General features: G+C 56.5%; 3 protein-coding genes across 9 annotated transcripts; 1 reads left to right on the forward strand and 2 right to left on the reverse strand.

The window, feature by feature from the left end:
* Positions 1 to 543: 543 nt before the first annotated feature.
* Eef1d (eukaryotic translation elongation factor 1 delta) lies at positions 544 to 15770 on the reverse strand. Of its 6 annotated transcripts, none has more exons than XM_076836453.1 (9): positions 15669 to 15770; positions 7448 to 7571; positions 6979 to 7050; positions 2309 to 2365; positions 1911 to 2010; positions 1734 to 1834; positions 1288 to 1509; positions 820 to 1014; positions 544 to 635 (listed from the first exon to the last, which is right to left on the reverse strand). In XM_076836453.1, the coding sequence occupies exons 2-9, from the start codon at positions 7562 to 7564 to the stop codon at positions 597 to 599; spliced, it is 903 nt and encodes a 300-aa protein (XP_076692568.1). In that variant the 5' UTR covers positions 7565 to 7571; positions 15669 to 15770; the 3' UTR covers positions 544 to 596. The 6 variants fall into 6 exon arrangements, with proteins under 6 accessions (XP_076692568.1, XP_076692572.1, XP_076692570.1 ...); XM_076836457.1 differs by lacking the exon at positions 15669 to 15770 and adding an exon at positions 9387 to 10501; XM_076836455.1 differs by lacking the exon at positions 6979 to 7050.
* A 394-nt stretch (positions 15771 to 16164) lies between these two features.
* Tigd5 (tigger transposable element derived 5) lies at positions 16165 to 21242 on the forward strand. 2 transcript variants are annotated; one of them, XM_076835602.2, is made up of 2 exons: positions 16165 to 17871; positions 19261 to 21242. In XM_076835602.2, the coding sequence occupies exons 1-2, from the start codon at positions 16219 to 16221 to the stop codon at positions 19264 to 19266; spliced, it is 1659 nt and encodes a 552-aa protein (XP_076691717.1). In that variant the 5' UTR covers positions 16165 to 16218; the 3' UTR covers positions 19267 to 21242. The 2 variants fall into 2 exon arrangements, with proteins under 2 accessions (XP_076691717.1, XP_076691716.1); XM_076835601.2 differs by lacking the exon at positions 19261 to 21242 and having other exon boundaries at positions 16165 to 18618.
* A 684-nt stretch (positions 21243 to 21926) lies between these two features.
* Positions 21927 to 27269, reverse strand: Pycr3 (pyrroline-5-carboxylate reductase 3). Its single transcript, XM_076835475.1, has 6 exons — positions 26519 to 27269; positions 24984 to 25048; positions 24393 to 24572; positions 24003 to 24215; positions 23601 to 23693; positions 21927 to 23441 (listed from the first exon to the last, which is right to left on the reverse strand). The coding sequence occupies exons 1-6, from the start codon at positions 26697 to 26699 to the stop codon at positions 23259 to 23261; spliced, it is 915 nt and encodes a 304-aa protein (XP_076691590.1). The 5' UTR covers positions 26700 to 27269; the 3' UTR covers positions 21927 to 23258.
* Positions 27270 to 27335: the final 66 nt, after the last annotated feature.

A 27335-nucleotide genomic window follows, 5' to 3' on the forward strand; every position in this document is an offset into this window, starting at 1 on the left:
CCCCAACACCCTTTTAACCCCAAACCCATTGTGACCAGCAGTGCTGGCCTACAGCCCAATGGGGCACAACTCCAGAACATGACTGATGACATTTTGGACATCCCAGTTCATAATGGGACTGGGCCAGAGCCAGGTCTCCAGCAGCCGGGGAAAGGGACCCAGAGAGTTAAAGAGGTGCAGCATGCTGCAGATGGTGGGAAGCAGCCAGTGTCAGGTTGACAAGGGGGTTGGTTCCACCTGGTAAAGCAGCAGGGCCAGGACACCTGCTGGGATCAGGGACAAGAGGCAGAGAAAGGAAAGGGACAGGGGGGTTGCTCTTCAGTGAATGAGCCAATAGGCTATGTCTGGCTTAAACTGCTTCAGACTTGTCACTTGCATCAAAGCAAAAAGAGGTGGAGACCAGAGCAGAGGGCAGGTGAGCTAGGGGTGAGGTCACATGACCACACAAAGCTATGGAGTTCCCAGTGCTGTGTAGGAGGGGCAGAGACTATCAGGGACAAGTGTAGGCCTGGGGCCAACCAAATGACAGGACAGGAGTCAGAGTGCTGAGTCTCAGTCTTTAATCTCTGTAGGGCCTCTCACAATGTGTGCTTGGCTCAGATCTTGTTGAAAGCTGCAATGTCGACACTCTGCACCTGTGGAAGAAATGGGTACCATCAGAGGCTCGGTTGCTCCAAGGCCCACTGGCTCCAGTGCCTGTGCAGTAGGAGCGCAGTGGGGCTCCACTCAGGGACCCATTCATCACTGATGGGGCAGCAAGTGCAGCAGTGGGGTCCCAGGTTCCGTCCAATTGCTCACCACCCCTTGCCCCTTACTCACGTGCTCCTCAAACTTGGTGATCTGCTCCTCCAGCAGGTCGGTGCCCACCTTGTCATCCTCCACCACACACTGGATCCGCAGCTTGCGGATGCCATAGCCCACAGGCACCAGCTGAGAGCCACCCCAGACCAGCCCATCCAGCTGGATGGAGCGCACACAGGCCTCCAGCTGGGCCATGTCTGTCTCATCATCCCACTGTGAGAGTGAAGGAAGGCAGAGTGAGCCACCCAGAAACCTCCAGAGTACCAGGGGAGAGCCCACCCCTCCTTGGCCTTGAACCACCATGAAGACATAATTCTGCTTCTTTTGAAGGGCTCTTGGAAACAGTCCCACTTACACCCACCCGGCCCCATGTTTCTATTCTTATCCCAAGATTTCTAATCTTGACTTCCCACCCGGAAGAGCCAGAGGCTGAGGCTGTGGGCGGGCCAGATCTCCTACCCTCCCCGAGCCCCCCCCCCAACTCACAGGTTTGACATCCAGGAGGATGGAAGACTTGGCCACCAGCAAGGGCTTCGTGGCCTTCTTCTCTGCATACTGCCGCAGCCTTTCCTCCCGCAGCCGAGCCGCCTCCTTGTCCTCCTCCTCGTCACCGCTGCCAAACAGGTCGATGTCATTGTCCTCGTCGTCCTCTGCAGGTGTGGCAGCCTTCTTGGCTGGGGGTTCCACTTGGCGCATGGGAGACACGTGCTGCCACAGGTGAGGAGAGGCTGAGACCCAGCCAGGCCTGTCCTCTCTGCTGACCCTAGGCATCCCAAGGGCTTGGGCTGTGGGTCCACAAGAACAGCACCCCCAGGCGAGGACAAGCTCCCTCCACCCTGACTTGGGAGTCAGCCTGGGCACCATGAACCTTTCTGGGCCCTACTACCTCACTGCTGACCACAGCAAGAGGTGTGAGCCAGGAGGGTGCTCACCTGGGTTTGAGGGGCTGTGGCTCGGTGGGCGGGTGAGCTCTTCTCCAGCATGCTCAGCCGGGCCTCCAGCCTAGCGATGGCCTGCTGTAGGTCCTGCACCACTGTGGGTACAAGGGGACAGGGTCGGATGGCAGGTCTGGGGTGGGGAGGGACCCAACCATCAGGCCCAGGCCTCACCGCTTCGCAGGTTCTGGTTCTCTACTTCCAGGCTGGCAATGCGTACAGCCAGCTCACTGTGGTCTCCACCAGGCCCGCCAGAGGCCCCAGGGCCTGAGCTCTGCAAGGCAAGGGAAGGGGAGCTTAGTGCCCCAGCTGTGCCTAGGGCCCCTCAATCAGCCACACAGAAGCAGAGTGCCATCCTGGGCAAGAGGCTCAGGATAGTCCTCCCTGCTGAGGCCCACCCTCGAGGGTGTGAAGACCTGTTAACCTCAGGGAGGGTGGCTGCACAGCCACAGTAACGTTCTCAGTCAAGCGCGAGCACAGGACAAGAAGCAGGGGGCCTGTGGCAGCCGAAACACAGCAGCAGCTCAGGGTTGTCACTGCTCAGTAGCTGGACAGGAGGCAGAAGGACTTACAGTCCCAGGGGCAGCCTGGCTCAGGGCTTCAGGGGGGCCGGGCAGCACTGCCTTGAGCTGGAAATGGGAGGGGAGAGCAGTTGAGGGGCCAATGGGGAAGGAGCAAGCGTGCAAGAGGCCACTAGTCCAGCCCCTTGCCTCCCAACCCTCACCCCCAACTGGGGATTGAACCCAGGACACTCTACCACTGAGCCACTTTCCCAGCCACTTTCATTTTATTTTTGAGGCCTCATTAAGTAGCCCTGCCTGGCCTCGATCCTTCTGCCTCAGCCTCCCAAGTTGCTGGGACTACAGGTATGCACCATGTCAGCCAGAGCGGACCTGTGAAGGTTCCACTTAACCATAGGGCAGGCTCCCCCCACAGGGCCTACCTTAGCTTCTAGACTATTTCCAGATGTTATGGTCCTTAGGCCAAGGGGGCAGGGGACTACATAACAGGTCAGGGGGTGCACGAGTCCTAGCCTAATGGTTCTTGTAAATGGAAAGGGATCCTCCAGAAGGATGGGAGGGCCTTTCTCAGGATCTGCTCCACAGCAGAACCTAATCCTTTCAGCAGGAGGCAGGATTCAGGCCTCTGCCCATTGCACAGCACGTGGGCCCCTGGGTCCTATCATAGCTCTTGGGAAGACAGTGAGTGTCCCCCCTGTGGGCGCTGAGTGACACAGATCAGGATTTGGGCAGGGATGGCAATCAAAGTGAGGCCCAGGAGACCCACCTGAGAGTGGACGCTAGCTAGAGTGCCAAGGCTGTTTCCAGGGCAGGGAATGGGGCTATGCCCTGGGGACTGGTGCCCACGCCAGTCTGTGAGTGGCAGGGCCTGGGAGCCTGGGGCCTCACCCACCATATACAACAGGCCTGAGGAAAAGGAAAAGGTCCCTCTGGAAGAGGCACAAGTTAGCACAGGATCTGGGAATGGTCTCACTCTGTCTCCACACAGCCTGGGCTGGCTCCAGGGATGGTCAATCAGGCAGGCGGGAAGACTTCCTGCAGCCCCAGAGCCACCGAGCTGGGTCTGACCCTCTGGATGCTGGAGCTCAGTATGCCTGATCCAGTGCAGCAGTCTGTGAGGGTCTTCCTGGACTGAACCGGGGTGAAGGGTTGGGATTTGGACTGCTGAGATGAGATCAGGTGAAAGGCAAGGACAACAGGGAACCAAGGACGGGCATGGTGGCCAGGCCTGTAATCCCAGATGCTTGGGAGGCTGAAGCAGGAACATCAAAAGTTCAAGGCAAGCTTTGGCAACTAAGCAAAACTCATCTCAAAAAAAGGGATGGGATGATAAGAGTGCTTGCTAGCAAGCCTGAGGTCCTGGGTTCCACCCTCAGCATAGGGGGAAAAAGAGAGGGAAAAAAAGTGTGTGTTGGCAGAGAAGCCAAGCATGAAGCAGGAACCATCATACAGTGGTGGCACTGCTCCCAGGAGCCCATGTGCCAGCTGTGCCAGACAGACTGGCTCCCAGACTTACCATACAAATGCCATACAAATGCCCAGAGCCTGTAACACTGGCTCACATGGCAAAGTGGATTCTGTAGAGGGCATTAAGGACCTGGAAATGAGGGTAGGCCTAAGGTCACCACAAGGCTTTATGCAAGAAAGAGGAGCCAGAGAGGAGGCCGGAGTGATGGACAGCTGAAGAGAGCCTGTGCTAAGGCAGACAGAATAGAATTTCTCTAGACTTCAGAAGGAACCTGCAGACAGCTAAGACACCTGCCTCCTAAGACACATTTCAGACTTCTGATCCTGGAACCACAGGATGATAAATGCATACCATTTTAAACCACTAGATTGTGGCAGTTTGTTACAGTGCCAGCAACTTGAAAACACAAACAGGCCTTGGCTCCTACAAGGTGGGGGGGTGCTGCTAAAAGTCCCTAGAAATGTGGAAGTGGCTGTAGAATTGGCAACGGTAAGGCTGGAAGGCCTCTGTGAAGCATGACAGAAAAATCCTGGCTCCCTTGAGCAGGCTGTGGAGGCAAAAGCCTGGGAAGAGGGTGAGAAGCAGCATCACCTTGGAGAACACTAATGGCAGATGCTGCAGTGAGCTTAGGTGACAGTCAGAAGTATGCATCACCAGAGAGGGTAGGGGCATTGGAGGACAGGCTGGCTCCATGTACCAGGCAGGGCGCAGAAAGCAGGACTCCTAGATGAAGGAAGCTGACCTTCCACTGAGACTCCTGAGCCAAGTCTGGAAGGCACAGGTTAGCTTTGTGACCCTTACAGCAAGATGAGGAAAAGAGACAGAGGAAGGAAGCAAAAAGATACCAGGACTTGATGGTCTGGGGCATTCACAGAGCCTCGAGACTGCAAGACACTAGCGAGGTGACTCATGTCAGGAAAGCACGCTCTGGAGAGAGCCAGCAGTGGCTGGTATCCAGGAAAGAGACACAAGTCAGAGGATTTACATGCCCACCCAGAGATCAGGAGCTTGAGTTATGGCTCTCCTCAGCCAGCTCAACAGGAGCCAAGAATGGGATGAGATGACCCACTGAAGACCTGCAGAAGACTGTCATGGAGCAGACCCTGTGGCATACAGAAGGACCCACCAACCTCAAGAAGTCTGTATCAGCAGAAACCCTACCAGCTTGGACCAAAGGAACAGAGACAAGATGAAGTCAAAGGAAGCTGCAGGACCCCAATATTCACAGGCAAGAAGGCTGCTGAAGTCCCTCAGCTACAAGTGGTCTCTGGCAAGATGGTCTCCAGGCAGGGTCCTAAGCCACAGGCCTTCGAACCCCGTGCAGTTTGCCTGGCTCAATCCTGAGCTAGCTCGAACTCTTTCTGAATGAGCATTTCTACTCTACATCTGTCCCACAACTGTTCCTGGGGTGCAGATGACTTATGCTCTAGTTTCACTGACCACACCTAGACAGGACCTCTCAGGATGGACCACAGCACAACTCCCCAAGCCTGACTCAGGTGACATGCTGAAGTGATACAGTGGACTATGGTAGACAGAGATGTCTCCCACCCCCAAAGATGACATGAGCCTGTGAATCTGTTACCTTATATGGCAAAGGGAATTAGCAAATATGACCAAATTATCTTAAAATTTTTTTTCTTTTAATATATTTGTTTAGTTATCAAGAGCTATACCACTAAGCCACAGCCTCAACCCCAAGTTTACGTTTTTAGAAGACAAGAAGGGCCAGGCACGGTGACACTTGCCTGTAATCTCTGTGGTTTGGGAGGCTGAGGCAGGAGAATTGAGAGTTCAAAGCTTACCTCAGCAACTTAGTGAGGCCCTAAGAAAATCAGGTAGACCTTGTCTCTAAAATATAAAAGGCCTGGGGTGTTGCTCAATGGTTAACTGTCCCTGGGTTCAATCCCTTGTACCAAAAATAAAAAAAAACAAAAAGGATATCCTGGGGCTGGGGTTGTGGCTCAGTGGCGGAGCACTTGCTTGGCATGTTGTGAGGCACTGGGTTTGATCCTCAGCACCACATATAAATAAAATGAAGGTCTATTGCTAGCAAAAAAAAAAAGTTTAAAAAAGAAAGGATATCCTGGATCACCTGGACAGGCCCAGTGCAATCACGAATCCTTGTGTCAGAGAGAGCTGAAGCAATAGCAGAGGGACTGGGGATATAGCTCACTTGGTGGAGTGCTTGTCTCACATGCCCAAGGCTCTGAGTTCAATCCCCAGCACCACCACCACCACAAAAAAAAAAAAAAAAAAAAAAAAAAAGCAGCAGAGACGGAGGGTAGAAGTGCAGGCCAGAGCCATAGCCATAAGCCAAGAGTGTGGAGAGTTCTGAAATCTGGCAAAGGCAGGGATGGATGCTCTTAGAGCCTCAGAAGGATCACAACTCTGTGGGCACCAGGGCTTTAGCTCTGACATCCATTTTGGATGTATGGACCTCTGGACCATGATAGAGGGTAAGTTTGTGGGTTTTTGTTTTGTTTTGGTGGTGCTAGAGATTGAGCCCAGGGCCCTGTGCAGGCAAGGCAAGCAACTCTACCAACTGAGTTATATCCCCAGCCCCAAGTTTGTGTTTTAAGCACAAATCATGTGGTAACCCATTACAACAGCCAATGGGAAACCGGAACCCAGTCCTCAGGACACGACATCACCCACATCCCAGAATGAGGCCCTGACTTCCCTAGAGCAGGGAAGCCAGAGCAGCAGATCTGTCCTCCATCTGAAGGGCACACCTTCCCCATCCAGCCTGCCAAGCCAGAGCGGGACAGAGCTCGCCATTCCTCCTCAGTCTGGGGCCTGGAGGCCAAGCAGGTGCCAGCTCTGATCTAAAATGCAACACACCCTGTGAGCCACCATTCTTTCCCTGGGGAAAGCCACTAGATTGTGGCTTGGCAGACACACACACTCCTTCAGCAGGGAGCAAGCAGGAGGACACAGACTTCCAGAGTGTACCCAGTGTGTGTCTTGAACCACTCAGCCAGCAGCCCAGGGTTGACACCAAGGGAGTGGCCAGGGTGACCACCAGCAAACAGGTGAGGGGTGTGTGTAAAGGTGGAAAGCAAAAATCATCTCTGTGGAAGTTTGGGTCCTGCAGGCCTCACTGTTGTGTCCTGCAAGAGCACAGCACTGCACACGGCACCCTAACTTTGATCCACAGGGCCAAAACAGTAGTACCAAGAGGGGGGAAAAAAAACTGACGTGCGGTTTGGCCGAGCACGAGCCCACGTATATGTGGGCCGTGGGTACTCACTCCGGCCAGGGATTTCTGGATGTTCTCTCTGGCTCTTGCAATGTCGCGGAGGATCACGCTGGCACCATTCTCCTGCAGACAGTGCAGAAAGAACCAGTCTCTCTCTTTTTTGTTGTTTAAACACACACACCCACACACACACATATCCAAGAATCCTCACTCAGAAAGCAAGAAAGAACTGCACAGAATGAAAGTTCCAGGGGCAGTGAAAAGCAGGATTCAAGGACAGGACCACAGGGTCTCAAGTGCGGGGTCTGCAGTCTGGCCCCCCACTGCCTGGGAGCATCAGAAGCATGCTGTCCTGTGTTGGGACAGGAGCCAAGAGCAGACGCCACTCCCAGCACCCTGAGAAGACCTACTTGGCCCAGATGTGCCACTACCCACCCGACCTTGCCGGCAAACTCTTTGCAGGCTGCAGCCACTCCTACTGAGCAGCAGAGCCACCTGGTGGCCCCAAGCATTCCCTCACCTGGCGGGAGGCACCAGCCACAGGCCCATTCATCTGCTCATAGAACTTCCTTTCTGCATCATCGTATTTGAACTTGTCAAACCAGATCTTCTCATGCACTAGAAAGTTTGTAGCCATTTTTCTGCTGGGAGCAGGAGGAGAGGTAAGGTCAGAATGGCTGGGAAAAGGGGGTCCCAGTCAGTGTGGGCCTCACCTTCACCACAAGCCCCCAAGCCTGACCCACCCTGCCTGGGGAGTGGCCCAGAAGCAACAGGGTGCTGGGTGGGCTGCAACACCCTCCCCCCGTACAGTCACAGATGTCAACTCCGGGCCTACCCAGTCCTTCTGGCCCATAGACCACCAGTCCTGGGTGACAGAGGCTCCAGAACCCAGGGAAAACACAAGTGATCCTCGGCATGACGACACAAAGCCCACCAGGGCCCTCTGCACACAAGTGGCCACACCAACACATCATCCTCTCCTCCCACCCCGTAAGGATTTCCCCCAGGGCCCCGATGGGGTCCATAGGCTTGTCCTCTGGCCAGTGGGTCTCAAAGTTGGTCCAAAATCTCCTGGGGATCCCCAAATTCCTCTCCTCCTCTTCTTCTTCTTCTTTTTTTTTTTTTTACAATTCTGATTAAACTCAGGGCATGAGTGCCAGGCAAGTGCTCTACCACTGAGCTACATCCCCAGCCCTAAGGTGCTCCCTTTCAAAATCAGTCAATTTCTGCAGTTGAGGGCAGAAGCAGCTGCTGCCATGAGAACACAGAACTCTGACCCAGACAGACCAAGGGAGATTGCAACAAGGTAGAACAAGGTCACTCTGCTTTCTGAATTATCTTGCTACAGGAAAGGTACTTTTGACAACATGTTTTGGGCACTAATGTGCAAAAGCAAAGCAAAAAGCTTTTTTTTTCCTTCAGTAAATATATACTTTTGGTACTTGTAGTTTGCTTTAATAGCCAAGACGTAAACATCAATAGATATAAAAGCTCTTCAGAGTTCCAAGACCAAAAAGTTTGAGAACCACTGCTCTGGCCAAGTCTATGGCCCATAGGCCATGTCCAGTCCCATCTCTGCACACCAGGCCTCATAGGGTCTCTGGCCCTTAGTTTATCTACTCTTTTTCTCCAGCTGTCCTGCCAAGTGCTACAGACCTGTCTGGCGCTGCCATCAATTCTCTGTGCCAGGGACCCCAAACTAACACAGGGCCTCACCAAGTACCCTCTCACAAGAGAAACAACCCTGTGTCTCCTTTACTGCCCTCACCTAGGACGACCTGGCATGCAGCCAGGCCACCAGGACAGGTACGTGCAGGCAGGAAGTTGCACACCTTCCCCCAGCACTAGGGCCCAAAGGGTATTGCTTCCTAGGAGGCCCAGGCAACTGGCTGGGACCCTTCATGTTTCCTCTGTGTCCACCCACCTCACCCATCATCTGCCCAGGTCCAGCAGCTGTGGGGGATGCATTCTATGACCAGGCACTGACCCGAACCCCAGGCCTACAGCCTCCACTGCTGGGTCTATGAGCACCTATCCTGGACCAAGGCCACTTGGTTCTCAGGCTGAAGGAGGTCTCCCTCCGCAAGGAGTCCTTTAGACAGAGGCTGCTAGACGAGCCACCAACTCTGGATCTGATGCCCACCTTACCTCAGAGGCAGGCATACCCAGTGGCCAGGCTTGCCACCATGGCCCCCACACCTCACCCAGGGTATCTGCCCAATGATGACGTCTTCCCCGACCAACCTCAACAGTTTAAAACTGCCACCTCCAGGACAGACACACCAGCCTTGCCCGCCCACCCCACATTCAACTTGGCCGGGTCCTCAGGTAACTGGAGCGCCCCCACCCAGGGGAAGGGTGGGGAGGGAAGCATGAGGGGCCCAGGCTGGGGGTGGCAGTCCCTGTGCCTGCAGCCCAGGCCGGACCGGGCTGGATGCCCAAGAGCACAGGTCTCCTACTTGGGTCTCAGGCTGGACATGGATGGGCCAGAGCGGGGCCCAGTTCGGTGAGCCAAGGAGGCGGCCTCAAGGCGCCAGGCCATGCGCAGGGCCTCGGCAGCATGGTGGCGGCACTCAGCGCTGTCGTAGGAGGGCTTGCTGAGCCAGGGGGCCTCAGCATCCTTGTGCAGGAAGTACCAGTAAGGCAAGGCAGAAGGGGCCTCCCCATCAGCCCGCCGTGGCCCGGCCCTCTTGCTTCCTACGGGGTTGCGGCCCCGCCGGTCTCTGCGGCCCCGCCGGGTGCCCTCTGCCTGGCCAGCTCGCTCCTGTAGGCGCACCTTCCCGGGAGGATGGCCATCAAACAGGGCTTCATAGAAGCCCCTCTCGGCAGCATCATACCGGGGCTTCTCCAGCCACACCTCCCGGACCAGTGCCTGTAGGCTGCCCAGAGGAGGCTGGCCGTTGGCTGGTGGGCTGGGCTGATGAACCAGGGCCAGGCTGGGAGTGGCCAGCAGCTGGCCTGCATCAGGAGCCCCCTGCCTGCAGCTCCCCTCTGCGGTCAGCAGCAGGGTCTGAGACTGCTCCACAAAAGCCCGCTCGGCCTGGTCAAAGGAAGACTTGTTGACCCAGACTCCCCAGGTCACGTGGTGACAGGCCACCTGGTTCCCATGTGTGCAGGGACCCCAAGGGGCCAGGGCAGGCAGCTGGGCTGCCTGGGCGGCCACATCTGCCAGCCTCTGGCGGTAGGAACTTTCTGCCTGGTCGAAGAGTGGCTTGTCCAGCCACACGTGATCAGCTGAGAGGCCCACGAGGGCCAGGTCCACCTGGCCGAGCCAGCTCTTAGGGGAGCGCTTCCTCTTCTTCTGCAGGGGCTTCTTGTTGTCACGGCTCTTCCTGGGATCGCTGCTGCTGCTGCTGGTATCGGGGGCCCCTGCCTCGCTGGCCTCCTCGGTGTCCTCCTGACGGGGCCCGTTCACGGCTGGCACCTGTGTCAGGAGCTGCTGGGCAGAGGCGGCGGCTTGCGTGGCCTCCCGCTCATGGAAGCGCCGCTCGGCCTCCTCATACTTGTGCTTGTCCTCCCAGACGGTCTCCAGGGCACAAGAGGCCTTCCCGCTCCTCATCTTCGGGCGCAGCATTAAAAAGCAAGCACAAGAAGGCAGTTGCAACACAGCAGAGGCACCTGCCTCCCAGGCCCTCCTCAGCCTGACAGGCAGAGGTGGGCAGGAGACCTGGGGCAAGGACTGGGTGGGGCGCCTCCCAAGGGGCTCCATGAGAGGACATGCCGAGGCTCAGAAGTCAGACCCTCGTGGGGAGCTTTTGTAAATAAAAACCAGGAGACATACATACACATCTATGTATGTGTGTACATGTTTTCACTGCCAAAGTTGCCTTTGCTAACTCCACAGGCCCCACAGCCCTCTGAAAGGAATCTAGAGAACACTACTTCCAAACCTGCCACAGAACCCTCTTCTCATGGAGCCTCCAGGTAGGTTGCAGATGAAACAGAAACAGCTGTGCTCAGACTTGACTTTCATGTGAACCCCCATAGTTTTCTAGTACAAGTATATTCCATTAAATATTTGAGATTAACTTACATTAATTAACTACTCCCCGTTTATCTGAACTGAACTCTAACTTGACTTCCTGGACGTGTGCTAAACCTGGCTGCCCACCCTGGAATAGCTGATATTGCACTCCACAGAAAGGCTGCTGCGGCTGCCCATCACCATGCCACCTGCACTGCCACAGCATCACCACTGCCCCACCCAGGGCAGCCGCCTGTCCAGTACAGGGACAGGGATCTTAGCAAAGGGACCTGACTGACCTCACAGGAGGGGTGGGTGGCTGGGAGCAGAGGTCAAGTGTCCATCCCCAAATGTTAACATCAACAGGACACACCAGGGAGGGTGCGAACAACTGGTCCTAAAGGGAAGGAACCAGAGCCCAGGCTGCTCAGCCAGCTGTCACTATGTGCTCAGTTGGTACTGTGGCCAGTGCAGGCAAGTCATCCATGGGGGCTTCAGCCTTCTTACTGGCCTGGGTGTTCCCTTAAGCTGTGCGAGACAGGGCCCTGGGTCTGATACATTCACCAGCAGCCACATGATGTCATGCCCCTGCTGCCCCAGCACCCTTCCAGGAGCACAGAAGCCCACAGTCTGCCCCCAGGTACCGGTACCGTGCCATGAAAAGGGAAGGCCACAGAGACTCTGCCAGCCAGCCCCCAAAGCCAGGAGGCAAGTTGCTCAGAGGATGGAGGTAAGCATTGGCCATGTGCTCAGCTGCCCTGCCCCATAACCATTTCTGTCTGGATTCCTTCTAAGCCAGATCCAACTAACAACCCACAGGAGCTGACTACAGATAGGGGCACCACTGCCTCACTGCTTCTGTGGGTTTGCAGGGAGCAGCCGAGGGGAAAACAGACTTGACAGGTTCCAGGACCTCTGTGTAATCATGCTACCTAATGGTCCTCACCCAGGAGGGCAGCAGCCTGTGGCTGGACATCAAATCTAAACCACTGTCCAGGACCCTTTCCTAGTATCCACAACAAAATCAGTCTGACCTCCCTTGTCCTGGGGGTGCTTAGTTGTCTAAATTCCACCCATGTAGTGGACTTCAGGAAGCCCTGCCTGTCCTATCCTGACACCCACTAGGTTCCTTCCATCACAGAAAGGAGACCAGGAGCCATAGAGATTCAGACAGGGAATCCCCAGGCCACCCCTCACTCACCAAGGCCAGGCTGCCAGGGCAGAGGCAGGGGTGAGTGTGCAGCCTGGAGCCCAGGAGGCAGGGCACTGTGACATCACCCACTGTTGCCAAGAGGCAGTAGAGTTGGCCTTGAGTGTGTCAACGCAGCAGGGACTTGTCTGTTCTCTAACCTCCCCAGCATCAAACCCCCAGGACTCACCAGCTGCTCAGCGCCCATGGAGCTGATCCCTGTTCCTTCAACAACGCCCACTAAGCTGGTCCCAGAACTCACACCCTGCCAAACCTTACTGGCCTAAATGACCCAAAACCAGGACCTAGGGGCTCTTCCTGGGGCAGGAGCTGCAGTTCAACAAGGGGAAGCCACCTTCAAGGTACATGCCAACAAGGAACACTTCTTAAGGCCTACATCTTCACATGTGGCTGCCAATACCCTGCAGGGGGCTGCATGCCACCTGCTTGTCCCAGGCCAGGACCCTGCTTAGTGCCACACTGTTGCCCCCCGCCCTCCAGCAAGCCCAAATCCTCACGGGCAGCAAGGGGACGGCTGGGGGGCTCCCTGGCGCAGGAGAAGAGAGGCGGTGCACCAGACAGGTGTACTTACTTCTGCTTTGGCCTCCTAGGACAGCATGAAGGAAAAGCATCAAGGTTAGAGCAGTGGGAAAGCCAGCAGTGCCAGGCAGCAGCTGGGGCAGCCCGAGCAGGCTGGATGGCCTTTCGGAAGCTGCTGAGGTGACATGGGTCAGAAGGTGAGCACTGAACACACCTGTACCACCCAAATCCCAGGCAGATGCCTGCACACTTGAGGCAGCCTTACCCCATCATCCCTCGAAACACAGCTCTTATGTCGGCTGCATGAGATCAGCTATTCCCTGGAGCACACACGTACGTACAAGACCACAGCTGTCCGGGAAGGTCAGCCAGGAACAGGAAGCAACGAGGTTCTTGAGCACCAGCTGCATCCCTACTCAAGGTGGCCCTTCTGAGGCTCATCCAGGCAGCAGAGCTTGCCAAGAGAATGAAGCAGAGGGAAGAAGGCCAGCTGCCAGACAAGAGAAGCGGCCTGAGCAGCTCTTGCTCCACTTAGGGATGCAGGCTGGACTCCTGCCAAGGTCTCTCCTGTGAGAGGTGGAAGGGGCCCAGTCTCGGGGGCGTTCCAGGATGCAGACAGCTTAATGGGCCCTTGGTCCTAGTAAAAAGTGCCCAACAGCCCTGTGGGGCTGTCCAGCCCAGCAACCTGTACAAGAAAAATCTCATAAGAAACTTAAGGAATGAGCTCACTGGCTGAGGCAGACACAGCCTCTGAAGTATGTGTGAGGCCCCATGACCAGGCCACATCTATTCTGCTGAAGGGAGGATATGGGGTATGGGGCCGTGTCATTTGCTAACCTGGAACCTGGCAGCAGTCCCTGTGAAGGACCCTCCTGAAGTGCTGTGCCCTGAGGAAGATCAGGGCATGACCTGGCACAGCTACATCCACCACAGTGGCAAGGGCCTGGAGGTCTCCCTGTACCAGGGCAGCTGGAAGAGGAAGAGAGGGCTCCCAGGCCCTGCCCTCCACCCCTTCCATCCTCTGGCATGTCACCCCATTCGGCACCCACACCGATGGGCTCCCAGACTGTCCACCCTCCAACACAGAGTGGAAATTCGCTGAGGATGGGGGTCAGCTGGTTCGACTATACTCCAGCAACATGTCTCTCTGGGCCGGCCTGAGTCTGTGGATCAGTGCTGTCCAAGAGAATTTTCGACATATTCCTTGTCCAAAAAGGCAGCTGCTAGTACTTGAAATGTGGTAAGGATGCCAGAGGAAGGGGCTTTTTTATTCAGGACAGGCATGCAGCCACATGGGAAAGAGCAGATCTCTGCATGGGAATGAAGCCTTTGACCTTTTCTCTCAGGCTGCAAACTCCACAGCACCAAGTTTCTACTCATTGCTTCCCTGCACACTGGAGCTAACTAAGCCACCCCATCCCAGGCCTGACCAGCCCCAACAGCTTTCTTCCTCAAATGCCATCTCTGTCACTTCTATTTCTGTCCCAGTCCACAGTACCCTGAGCTGACCCATCAATTGGCCCAACGCAGCCATGGGGCCTGTTAGGTGCCTCCTGATTTCCCGACTCTCCCCCACATATACACCTGACTATAAGACAGGTGTGTCCTCACACAGGAAGGAGAACACCTAGCTGGGGACAAGAGTGTGATGTCTTACACTTGGGAAAATTAAGGCTCCAAGTGTTATGGCCACTGAATGCTGCCAAGTCAGAGAGGTGAGGGGCTTGACACCAGCATTTCACACAAATGCCTCATTTTTTGCAATTCCCAACATGCACATGTCATCTTGAATTCTGGCACAAGACAAGGGCCCTACAAAGCTTAATGTCTCATTTCCTGCCCTCAGCCCCAGAAACGCTGACAGCAGCAGCAACACTCCAGAGACACTCTCTTCAACCACATGTGCCCACCTGTGCTGAGCCCTGCCCCCTTACCCAGCTCTCCAAGGTTTATACCCATCAGGCTCCTTCAGAGAGCAGGAAGCCATTCAGAGTAATCCCAGGCAAGAAGGTACCAGTGGTCTTTCTCCACTCACACCACCCCAGTAGCCCGTAGGGAGGTGCTGCTATCCCTTAACTCCAAGATAAGAAAAACAGCAGCCTGAACTGGTCACCATGCAGCTTAGAAGGGGACCTGCCCTCCTTTAAGAGGTCCTTCCTCTTCCTGGTAGATCCTTGATTCTGCTGACACACAGGACTGGCTCAAGACCCCTTCATAAAAAGGCCTAGGAGCTCAGCTGGACCTGTGCCAGGGACAAGGTGAGAAAGCATTTCTCAGGGAAACTTGGGAGCTCCTCGTCACATCTGTCTTTTGCCATCTCCCACCCCTAGCTGGGCACAGTTTCAGGAAAGGAAAACCAACAGCTGGAGATCTCATTTCCTTCTGCCTCGGGCAACATTAAGAAAAAGCATCCCTCCCAATCTGGTAGGGAACACCCCGAAGTTTAGCTTCAGCGTTCTTTTGCTAAGAGGGGCACTTCACTCAATAACCAACCCGAAGTCCCCCCACCTCACTTGCTCAGCCTTCGGAAAGTGTTCATTTCCTAGGAACAGCACGACAGTCCCTCTCAACGTCCCCTCTCCACCCAGACCACCTATCTACACCAAAACTGTTTCTTTCGAACCACTCAGCACAATACATTACTCCTTACTCTCTCGCGGGTTTGAGAACCATCTAAGTCTCGCAAAGGTTGCACCAGTGCCCTCCCCTCTATGACCAGAGCTCGGTGTGCTGTAGGTGTTTAACACGTGCTGGACGAACGCAAGGATTACAAGCACGAACAACAGCTGGGGCAGATGGGTGCTATGGTTCCCACGAGGACGAAGTCAGACCCCGAACCCAGCGGCCCCACCAATCTGAGGGCGGGTTCCAGGTTGGGCCGCCGGCCACGCAGTGCGTCTGACCACGCGCTCAGCAAGAGGCGCGCGGGGTCTGCGCCCAGGGCGGCCGTCGCCGTGGACCATGTGGCGGTCCACGCTGGCCCACTCGCGCTGGCCCGTAGGGCCTCTCCGGCGCGTGCGCTCCTTACGACGGGGTCGCGGTACTCACACGCCAGCCACCAACACGACCAAGAGGAGGGACCTGCAACGCGGGTCTGCTGAGGAAAGGGCGGGCCGTCCGCGCCGGGAACGGGAAGCGGAGCGGGGCGTACCACGACAGGCGCCGCGGGGGACGCAGCCCTGAGCTCACGCCGCCTCGCCGACGGAGCTCTAGGAGTTATGCGCTTTGTAGCTGCCAAGGTACAAGACAGTGGGGTCCTACCCCAGAGGCCTTCTTCACGGGAGAAATTGGCTCAAAGTGCCGGGGAAAGAACAGCAGCCAGCCCTACACCCCTCCTCCGTCCACCTAATGGAGACGTCCGCTAGGCCTGGCATTTTAGGCGCACGCGCCCAGGGACGGCGCGAGGCGGCCAGCGCGCAGGCGCGGCGAGGCTGGGGGCGTGGCCGATCTGTGGGGCGGAGCCAACGCGCCTGCGCCGCCTGGGCTGGCGAGACAAAAAGGAGGAACCCGGGCGGCCCCGCCCCTAAGCGCCCCGCCCCGAGCGGCCCGCGGGCCGGCGTCAGGCTCCCGCGCCCCCGCGGTCTGCTCTGTAGCGGCTATGTACCCCGCGAGTCCTCCCGCAGGCTCGGCCCTGCACTTGGCCCAACACTGCGACCGCTGCCCTCCGCCCGGGCGTCTTGCGGAGCCGCCGCGGGCTCCCTTGCCCGCCCCGGACCCCGTCGCGCGCCCGCCGCACGCCGCGCCCGGGCCGCGGCCCCGCGTGGCAGTGAAGATGGCCTTCCGCAAGGCCTACTCCATCAAGGACAAGCTGCAAGCCATCGAGCGCGTCAAGGGCGGCGAGCGGCAGGCCAGTGTGTGCCGAGACTTCGGCGTGCCCGGCGGCACGCTGCGCGGCTGGCTAAAGGACGAGCCCAAGCTGCGCTGGTTCCTGGACCAGCTGGGCGGCGAGGTGGGCACGCAGCGCAAGAAGATGAGGCTGGCCAATGAGGAGGAGATCGACCGCGCGGTCTACTCTTGGTTCCTCACGCTGCGCCAGCACGGCGTGCCACTGTCGGGGCCGGTCATCCAGGCACAGGCCGAGGCCTTCGCGCGCCAAATCTACGGCCCCGAGTGCACCTTCAAGGCTAGTCACGGCTGGTTCTGGCGATGGCAGAAGCGCCATGGCATCTCCAGCCAGCGCATCTACGGCGAGGCCGAGCCCCCGCCTGCTGGACCCGCGCCTGGCCCACCAGTCAAGGAGGAGCCGGCGCAGCCTCCAAGCGGCGGCCCGCTGCCCGACCGGGCAGTGGCCGCGCCGCCCCCAGCCGAAGGCGGCTATGGTGACGAGCAGATCTACAATGCCAACGTCACTGGCCTTTACTGGAGGCTGCTTCCGGAGCAGGCTGCACCCCCGGGCACAGAGGACCCCGGGGCGAGGGTCTGCGGCTGGCGCGCCGACCGGGTGACGGTGCTGCTGGCCGCCAATTTGACGGGCAGCCACAAGTTGAAGCCACTGGTCATCGGGCAGCTGCCGGACCCGCCCAGCCTGCGCCACCACAACCAGGACAAGTTCCCAGCCTCCTACCGCTACAGCCCCAATGCTTGGCTCAGCCGCCCGCTGCTACGCGGCTGGTTCTTTGAGGAATTCGTTCCGGGCGTCAAGCGCTACCTGCGTCGAAGCTGTCTGCAGCAGAAGGCGGTGCTGCTGGTGGCCCACCCGCCCTGGCCAAGCTGGGCCACCAGGATGCCCGCCCTGGAAGAAAGCGAGGAGACCCCCAGGCGGTTTGGGCCTGAGCCCTTGGGGCCCCCTGAAGAGCTGCAGACACCAGACGGCGCTGTGCGGGTTCTTTTCCTGTCCAAGGGCAGCAGCAGGGCACACATTCCTGCACCGCTGGAGCAGGGTGTGGTGGCTGCCTTCAAGCATCTGTATAAGCGGGAGCTGCTGCGGCTGGCAGTGTCCTGTGCTAGCGGCTCCCCGCTGGACTTTATGCGCAGCTTCATGCTTAAGGACATGCTGTATCTGACTGGCCTCTCCTGGGACCTGGTGCAGGCAGGCAGCATTGAGCGCTGCTGGCTGCTGGGCCTGAGGGCTGCCTTCGAGCCTGGACAGCAGTCAGCCCACCAAGCTGAGGAGGCTGCGGAGCACAGCAGGGCGCTTAGTGACCTCACACATTTGGCTGCTCTGGCCTACAAGCGCCTGGCACCTGAAGAGGTGGCTGAGTGGCTGCACCTGGACGATGATGGGGGCCTCCCTGAGGTCTGCAGAGAGGAAGTGAGCCCTGTCTGGCCCCCTGTATTGGCCCCTCTATCCCCAGCCAGCCTGCCCTCTAGCATGGGGGGTGGAGAAGAGGAGGAGGAGGAGGTCACTGAGCGTGGTGGGGTGTTGGTACCCACTGCAGGGGAGGCTGTGTGGGGGCTGGAGACAGCTCTGCGGTGGCTGGAGAGCCAGGACCCCAATGAGGTGGGGCCACTGAGGCTGGTACAGCTGCGCTCACTCATCAGCATGGCTCGGAGGTTGGGGGGCATTGAACCTTCCCCTGCAGTTTCAGATGACAGTGTGTGACCACACTGACCCAATGGCCTTTTTCCTGTACTCAGAAGGAGAGGCATGCACAGTCTCACATCTCCCTCCCTCTCTTCTCCCTGAGGTGGCCCACCACATGGGCCCAGGGGTTACTGGGTCCAAGCCCAGTCCAGCTTGGAGGGGGTCCTTTGGTGAAGTGATGTCCTGCTCCAAGGTCCACAGTCTTCTGGGGGCATACCAAGAGAGAGGCCTCAGCTCACACTCTTCCCTGAGCAGGCATATACGTGGGGTTCCCCCTGAACATGCTGGGCACCCAGTCACAGCATCTGAGAGCAGTTGACTGTGCTCTTGCTCTGGCCCCTGTGGGGCTCACACCTTCCTCTCCCCAGCAGGTTATATGTGCACTGGATGAGGCCTCTGCGCCATCGTTCTGCAGCCCTGGTGCTACTTGGTCCTATCATCTCAGTGGAGAAGTAAACCACTTGTTTGCTCTTTTTTCTTTCTTTTTTTTTTTTTTTTAACACATTGAATCTGAATCTGTTTTTAAAGGTGCTCTTCAGAGGGGACAGTGAGAACAAGGGCAGTATGAGATGGTCTCTGGGTTACTCCTGCCCTTGCTCTGGAAACTATAGGCTCCCATCCTCCTGGATCAGAGCCCAGACCCAGTGCCCAGGAGGCCCAAGTCAGTTGCTCACAATGAAGTGGTAAGGGGAGGATGGACTCAGTACTGAGGTTCTGGATGCAGCAGGGAGTGTAGACTTCTGTTCCACTTGGATTCTAAGTCCTTATGATTTCATTCTCAGTAGATCTTTTATTCCATGGATTTGGCAAGTGTTGAGATTTGGTTCCTGATTGATTCCCTCATTGACCCCAGAACACTGTCTAACCCCAGGGCTTGGATCCACATAACCTACCTCGGAACAGGCCTGGCACTGGCAGCCATCTGGGGACAATCCACAGTGCCTTAGTGCAATCCCCTTGGGCTCTTTTTGCCCCAGCCCCCCTCCCCAAATTTTTCCACTTCTTGATACTGCCAAGGGTGTGGCAGAGGAGCTGCTTCTGGTAGCTCAGTTTGAGAGAGTGTAGAAAGGGCCAGGTGACTGTCCATCACTCATGCCATTCTGTTGCTCTGTCCAGTTCTAGATTCAGAAGTCTCCCAATGGCCTAGGGCTAAGAGGTGCCCGTGCCTTTTGCTGCTTTGGCAGAAACGTTGCCCTGAACCCTCATGAGGAGTCTGGTGCAGGGCTAAGGAGGACCACATGTCCTCACCTGATGTCCTAGTAGTCTACGCCTTGAACACAAAGACAGTTGGTGAGTGCAAGTGCCTGTGCACAGACATCATGTCCAGGGGCCAGAAGGGCTGTAGCTGACAGTGGAGCAGTGGAAGGAAGTACCTCCCCAGAGCCATTTCCACTTGGGTCTAAGAACAAACAGCTCCTTGGAACTGCCCCAGTCCAAAAAAAAAAAAAAAAGAACATGTGCTTGTGTGACACGCACATGTAATATTATACATATCTCACACCTGAGTGCAAGGGAAGGTATGAGAATCTGGGAGGAAGAGAATCAAAAGTCCACCTGTCTAGGTTTAGGCAGCAGCTTCCATCCATACCTGCTGAAGCTCATCTGGCCACCTCCATGTCCAACCTCCCTGAGCCTGCAGACCTAGAGACTCTTTGGTGGTCAGGGCTGGCTAAGGATCTCCAGCCTAAGTAGCTGGGACTGGGCCCCAGGAGATCTAAAGCATTTACACCAGCGCCTTCATATCTACCCAGCACCCAGACTAGGAGCTGGTACCCTGCTCCTCTGGCTCTGCCTCCAGGGCTCTGAGGAAAAGTGAACTTTGGACCAGGAGCTTGGTGAGGACTGCACACCGGACCTTAGTGTGCATGCAGACTGGATAGCCTCAAGTGGCAGCCCTCTTGGTGTCCAAGAAGCCAGGGGTGAGACCTCTTACTTGTTCACCACCTGTCCCATGCCTCTTGAAAGGACACTCATGGCCTGGGAGGTGGTTCTGGTCTGTCCCTTTGGCACCAGATGACCACTCTATAAACAGCTAAGTGCAGGCCGGTAGGGTTTTAGGGAGCTCCTTAGTGTCTGTCAAGTTGTGGGTTTGTGTACTGACATTTGCTGGTCCATGAAACACCCCGAGAGGGCTCAGAAGGTGTTGCCTTGGGCCCGAGATGTTGCTCAGTGGAAGAGCATCAGCCTTGCGCACATGAAGCCCAGGGATGGATCCTCAGCACCACACACACACACACAAAAGTGTCTTTATAAAATGGGATACACTGGTGTTCCTGTGGGCCACGGACAGTTTCAGTGGAGAGAGTTGCTCTGCTCTGATCCCTGGCCCCATGGGCATCCGCAGCTATGGGTCTCAGGGACCCCTGGGGCCTTGCAGTGGTGCACAGATGCTTAGCCCCAACCATAGCTCTACCACTGGCTCACAGCCACCCCATTTCTGGGTTTGGCTCTGTGGTAGGGATACCCCAGGGTTCATGGACCCCTTCAGGAGGGCTGCATACCCAGCTGGCCTGTGCCCCACTGCTGTTCGCTGTGGGCTTTCTGAGTTTGCCACCTCTGGCTTGAGATAACATGGCAAGTCACTGAGGAGCTTGAAGCTGCAGTTTCTCCTTGGCAGGTGGCAGCCCTTGGGCTGTGGTAATGCTGGCAGATAGCAGCTTCTGCTTCAGGGTCATTAGCAAAGTTCCTGGGCTGGGGAAGGGAAGGCATTGTGAATAAAAAGGCAAATGCAGGTTGTTGAAGCCATCACCAAACCACTGTTTTGGGGAGAAGGATATGGCTGCAGCAGCCACAGGTGGTCTTCCCCCAGGCCTCTGCACACTTGGGAAGTGACTGCCTGAACATCAATTGGACTGTGGATGGAACAGCATGCTCGGAGAGGGAGAGAAGGGGGTGCTGGGGACATGGTCATCCAGGAGCCTGGCAATCTGGCCCTCATTGGGTGTGCCAAGGGTGACAGCTGACCCCAGCAGTGTGTCCTCAAGAAGACCGTAGGCATGTGAGGTTCACGCAGTGTCCAGGGACCTTCCTCTAGCACTCAGCCCACTCCCAGCTGAATGCTCACGGCCACATAGCCCAATGGCACTTGTGTAATAAATGTGGAACATGTCAACTTCATGAGCACCTATTTCAGTCTTATTTTTGTAACTCTTGGCCCAATGCCTGAACCTGGAACACCGCACAGATTGGGAGGCATAAAAGTTGAGCAGTAGTGATTGAAGAGGGTACCCTGATCAAAGCCAGTTTCCATCTTGAAAAGCTGTAATTTTAGCCTGGCAGCATAAGGCAGAAGAGGATTAGATGACATAATCACAATCCTGTTCCCCATCAAAGTTTCCCTTCTTGAATAACTAATGTGTCTTTGTTTGGGGCCATAGCTGGGCCTGGGGCTCCATCACAGCCTGCAAAAGTTCAGGACTGGGCAGTGGAGAGGTGCTGTCCCTGCTGGGTCTCAGGCAGTGACAGGTATTGGCTCATACAATAGTGATTCTCTTGGCAGGTGGCTCTTAGGTGGGCTGCCCAAGGAGTTCCTGCTCAGTGCAGCCTACAGAGTGTCTTGGAACCCCAACATGCCCAGGCTTGGTGTGGCCTGATCAGGGTCAAGATACAGGGCAGTGGGTGATCCTGTATCTGTACAACCCACATGATAGTGACCTGTAGCTAGAATGGGACCCTCTGCCATCCACACTGCCTACACCTGCTCCTACTCTTGAGGTATATCTTCAAAAGTTTCAGGCACTTGCAACTTGAATTTCTCAGCCTATAATCAAAGACCAGTTCACCCAGAGCTCTGAGATGTCCTTTATTCCCATTTCACAGATAAGGAAATCAGGCTGGCTCTTCTGACAAGTGAAAGCACCAGGGTCTGACTAAGAGTCACTGACCGAGAGCAGCCATCTTCTGGCTGGGAAAGGGGTTTGGTGGGATGCCCTGGGCAGCAGTCTCGGGGAGAATGAGTGAGACAGTGTAGAGAGAGGAGGCATGGCAGAGAATTACACACAGGGATGGGACATCCTGTCCCTGCTGCCTAAGTGCCACTAGCCCTGCTTCGTAATATACCTGCCATCACCCAGCTAGCAGATGGCACTGTCAGAGCCACCCAAGCCAGACATGCAGGTGCTTTTACCCAGGCTCAGGAGGCTAGGAGTGGAAGCAAGGGAGAGTGCAGCACGCCCCTTGCTTGTGTGGCAAGCCAGGCCCAGGCAAGCAGAGGCAGAGGGATGGGTGATGCAGTGTAAGGATCAGAGCTGCATGCTGCTAGGCCAGACCCTCCCCACTCGGGGACCTCAGAGCCCCAGCCCTCAGTCTCATGGCCTTGCTCCTCTCCTAGTCCTGGCTTTTCTGACTTGTGGTCCATCTTAAGGGACGTACTTCAGAGTCGAATCCTGCAGAGGCCAGTGTAATGATGCCATGGCCACAGGACCTCCAAGACTTCTGACCCAAGAGGCCATCCCTCACCTGACTATGTGCCAGGAGCTTAAGGTCCAAAGGAGGGAGGGGACATCTGGCTGGCGGGGGGGGGTCTCCTCTCCCAGACACTGAGCAGCCTCTCTGACTGCCCACTGCCCACCTGGTACTGCCCAAACACTGAGGTGGACCCAGCAGGCACACAGCCTTCCCAACAGCAGCGGGCCAAGCTTACTGGCTTTAAGGAGGGAAGGGTGCATCTTGTGCAGACTCCATGGTCCTGTGCAGGTCCTGGAGCTGGGATGAGAGTGCTGGCCAGGCTGCACTGCTGAGAAATCTGAGGAAGGGCCAGCGCTCCAGACCAGTCCCAGCTACTCTTGTTGCCAGCAGCTCTGCTCCTGGCCTCCAACCACCCCAAAATGCAGGCCCCTAAGAAAGAACATCACCCACTATGGTGGGCTCATTAGGGGTAAGGTCACCACTATTACGGGTGGGAGATTCCCACAGGAGGGGCTGTATTCATCTCTGCATTTATCACTTGTGTGGGATGGAAAAGAATTGTGGTCCTTAAGGGAAGGGAAGGAGGGAACTGGGTGGGGTGGGGTGGGTCTGGGCAGCAAGGAGGCCAGTGTGCCACAAAGGGCTGTTCTAGGCACTCAGGAGATTCAGGTGGGTGAGGAGCCATGGCCTCCTCTTGAGCTTGGGACCTATTTCCTGCTGAGCTCTTTCGCCCGGCAGGTGGCAGCTTCCACAGCACTCATAGTAGCCGCTCGCAGTCCACCTTGTTCCAAGGCGTGGAGCCCATAGATGGTGGTGCCAGCTGGTGTAAGCACATCTGTCCGTAGTTGGGCTGGGTGCTGTCCCTCCTGCTGCAGCAGCTTGGCTGTCCCCTGGGAAGAAAGACATTAGGGGTGGTCACTCAAGAGTGGTGGGGTAGCTACATGTTTCCCCAACCTTGGCCTGAGATTGCAGGCCTGCTTCCTCCCTGCCCACTGGAGATGGTACAGGATGGACCTTTCCAACCTTCCTCTGGGAAGACCCTCACTCACCAGCAGGGTCTGGGCAGCAATGCGGTGAGCCAGAGCACTGGGCATACCCATCTTGATGGCGCCTTCAGCCAGGGCCTCAGAGAATGTGCACACCTATAGCAGCAGCATGGTGGAAGGGTAACGTCAATGCTGACACTGCCCAGACATAGCTCCCGGCCTTGAGAAGCCTCAGAGGCTTCAGGAACAAGGCCTGGAGCATTACCCTGCATGCCCAGAGCCAAGATCAGCCCCAAAGGCCACCAAAGCACAAAGTTTGGAGAGGGAGAAGGGTAACAGGAGGCTTGGAGCCAGCACTAGAGGCCCCAAGGCTGGACTCCTGAGGGCACAGGTATCATGTGAGACTGGGAGGGCCTCTTTTGGCTGAGGGCTTACCTGCTGGGGTATGGGCAACTCAATACTCACAAAGGCTACACCACTGCCACTGAGGCCAGTGTGGATGTCCACATAAGCCTCAGGCACCTCCTCACACTGCCCACAGGCCTCCAGCAGATTTTGCAGGAGCTTGGCCTCCTCACTCCCAGCATGGTGACCCCGTGCCATCACCATGGCCCCCTCCTGGACTATGCAGGGCAGATTGGGTGAGACTCGTAGCACTCGTGTGTTCGGGGGCAGCAGCTGGTCAGAGAGAGGTCAGAATCAGGCAGCCTGCAGGACAGGGCCCTGACAGGCGATGGCTCAGGCAACTGTAGGCTCCAGTTCCCACGTCCAGGCGGTGTCAAGAGGCTGCCTGCTACTCCAGTCCCACCAGCACAGCCGAGGCTGTGGTCAACCTCACCCACAAGTGTTGCTCACCTCCTCCAGGGTGCTCAGGGAGACCCCCGCAGCCACAGACACCAAGACGTGCTCAGCAGTGACTACAGGAGCCACCTCTTTCAGGACAGCTGGCAGGACTTGGGGCTTGGTGGCAAAGATGACCAGCGAGCAGCTCTGCAGCACTTCCTGGTTAGAGTGCGTGGTCTGGCAACCCAGAGCCTGCAGAGGGACACCAGGACCAGGACCAGGACCAGAGCTGCATGAGCGGGCACTCTACCACACCACAAGCTGCCCTCCATCCCGTGAGTCCCCTCAGGCCTCTTTCACTTTAAGAATCTGCATTAGCCCTGCTCTTGATAGCCAAGACCACCCAACTGGCCCTGTTCTTCACAGACCCCCAAGCCTGCACCGTCTTGACCCCTCCATCCCAATGAATACCTATGCCCAGCCCTGCCTACCCCAATAGAACCCGAATGTGTTCAATTTGTATCTGCGCCTCCCTCTACGACCTTGACTCTCCTCTTGGCCTTTGACCTCCCTTTCCCCAGCCACCCAGACAGTCTTAATAAGCTACACTTTCCTGAACCTAATGACTGTCTCAGGAGGACAAGTCATCTGGGCCCTGCTCACCCGGAAGTGGCAGAGGTTCCTGTCTGTTGGTGCACTGGCCAGCACCTGCTTAGCTTCCACTTTGCCTAAAGAGAAAGGCAGAGGTGGAGGCCACTGATGAGGAGGAGATGGAATGGCCTGGCAACCCAAAGTCAGGCTATCAAACCCACCTGATTCAACTCGGCAGCCACTGCCACCTGCCTGCTGCTGGACACAGGGGTCAGGAGTTTGTCTGGTCCTGTGAGGACACAGATGCGAGGGGCCCCAGCCTCCAGGGAAGGGATGGTTGCCTGGAGCACTTAGGTTGTTGGCCAAGGGACAGAACCCCAGAGGGAGCACCAGGTCTAGGGATGGGGTGGAGGAGTGGGTATGAAGCAGCTAACAGAAGGTTCAGCAGCAGCTGGGCTTCCTTAGAGGAAAGGAGTGTGCTAGGATGTCCTAGAGGAAGCTAAATGACCATTTGGTGAAAACTGTCTGCTTTTGTAGGATATAGGGATGAGAAAACTGAGCCAGATTTCTGTAAGGTGGAACAGGAAGACAGAAATGCACACCATGGCCCCTGGATGCAAGTGAACCATCAGGTTTTGCCTGAGACTGTGGTAAACTATTTTCTGATTGATTGTGACCCGTCTGGACTTTGAAGTATGGCTGAAGGCAGAGAGCCAAAGGTCACCAGATCCTTATCTGTAACTTACATTCAAAGATTTCTAAATGCTGTGCAGCATAGGATTAGGGTGGCAGTAATGCCCCTGCTATATACTATTGAGCCCAGCTGGTGGTGTTGTCTAAAGACCAGCTGTCACAACTCAAAGGTAACTAACTAGCATCTAGGGAGAAGAGGCCCAGAAGGCTACATGCCCTTGGATACACAGGAGAAATTATCTGGTCTAAATGTCCACAATGCTGTCCACTATTGGATGTGGAGCCTGCACACAAATAGAAAAAATAATTAGAAGCTCAGGAAGGCCACCCGGACCTAGGCCATGAGTCCAGGAAGCTGGCCATAGATGCCAGGGTAAGTCAACACTGTCCAGGAGAAATATGGTTCGAACCAAATGTGTAACTATAAATTCCCTAGAGCCACTTAAAGACAATAAGAAACAGGTGAAGTTAATTGTATTCTTTACACCCAAAGTATACAAAGTCACAGCTGTACCAAAAAAAAAAAAAAAAAAAAAAAAAAAAAAAAAGCCTAAGGCATGTTATTTTTCTAACTCTTCCCAAACCAGAATGTTCTTTATTCTGCTCATCCACACGCGCATCCAGAGGCTGGTTTCACACATGGCTCATGGCCAGGTCGAGCAGCAGCTCTGGCCGCCCACAGTAGGAAGCGAAGTCTAGAGGAGAGGGTGGGCACCACGCCTAGCACAACCACAGCTGGTGGAAAGAGAGCTCAGCCAGCCCGGAGATCTTGGGGGCGTGGGGACCGTGGAAGCACCGGGAGCTTGCTGCCCAGGAGCCCTGCAGTTCACAGCACCCACCCAGGCGCGCCCCTCCCACCCAGCCAGGCGACCTATTCCCACAAAGAACCCCCCAACCAGGGACAGCCACTCCACCTGCTCGGATGAGGCCTTGCGCAATGGCTTCCGCCATGCGGCCCGCGCCCACGAAGCCCACCCGCAGCCGGGCTGGCACCGCCGCAGCCTCCATCGCGTCCGGGGTCACTACTTGCGAGGCTGCGGCGGTAGGCCCCGCCCCTCGCTGCTCATTGGCTGCAGGAGCTACGGGGCTCCTCATCGTCTTTTGCGGGGAAGTCGGTGGGCGGGGCGTACCAGCACACCGGCCAGGGCTGACAGTAATAGGGAGCTGTGGTGGGTTCTGGACTCAGCTAGGGGCCAGACCTTGTTTTTTACTGACTGCATGTCTGTCCACTGAAAATGCGACGGCCAATGATACTCAACCCTCTGGTGGCTGGAGCTGACCTATCAAAAAACAGTGCAGCCTCCCCCAACCCCCACCACACAACCAGCTGCTGCAAAGGGCTCTGCGATGAAGGGCCAGGCCTGGCCCAGTTCTTCTAGAGTCTCAGAGAAGTCCGTGCTACCCAATCACCAGCCTCAGGTCCTCCTCCCAATATCAGGCAGCCCGCCGAGCTCGTGCAAATCCACACCCTGCATCTTTCCTGAAGGTCCTCAGGGTTCAGAAGAGCAGGCCCCAGGGAGCTGCTCACCCAGGCCTAAAAGGGCTAGGCTTGACTAAGATCCGACCGGACTACGGAGACATTCCCTCTCTGCACCTCAGCCCATCAACACCTGTCCTGCCTGCTGCTTCCTGCTCCTCAGAATCAGAAGTTCTCAGGGGCTGATGATCCCAAGAGAAGAATGGGCCCCAGGACTGGCCAGTCTGGGAGACAGTCAGTGCTGGGTGTGGGGG

Source organism: Callospermophilus lateralis, chromosome 16 (genome assembly GCF_048772815.1).
Source record: "Callospermophilus lateralis isolate mCalLat2 chromosome 16, mCalLat2.hap1, whole genome shotgun sequence".
Lineage (NCBI taxonomy): Eukaryota > Metazoa > Chordata > Mammalia > Rodentia > Sciuridae > Callospermophilus > Callospermophilus lateralis.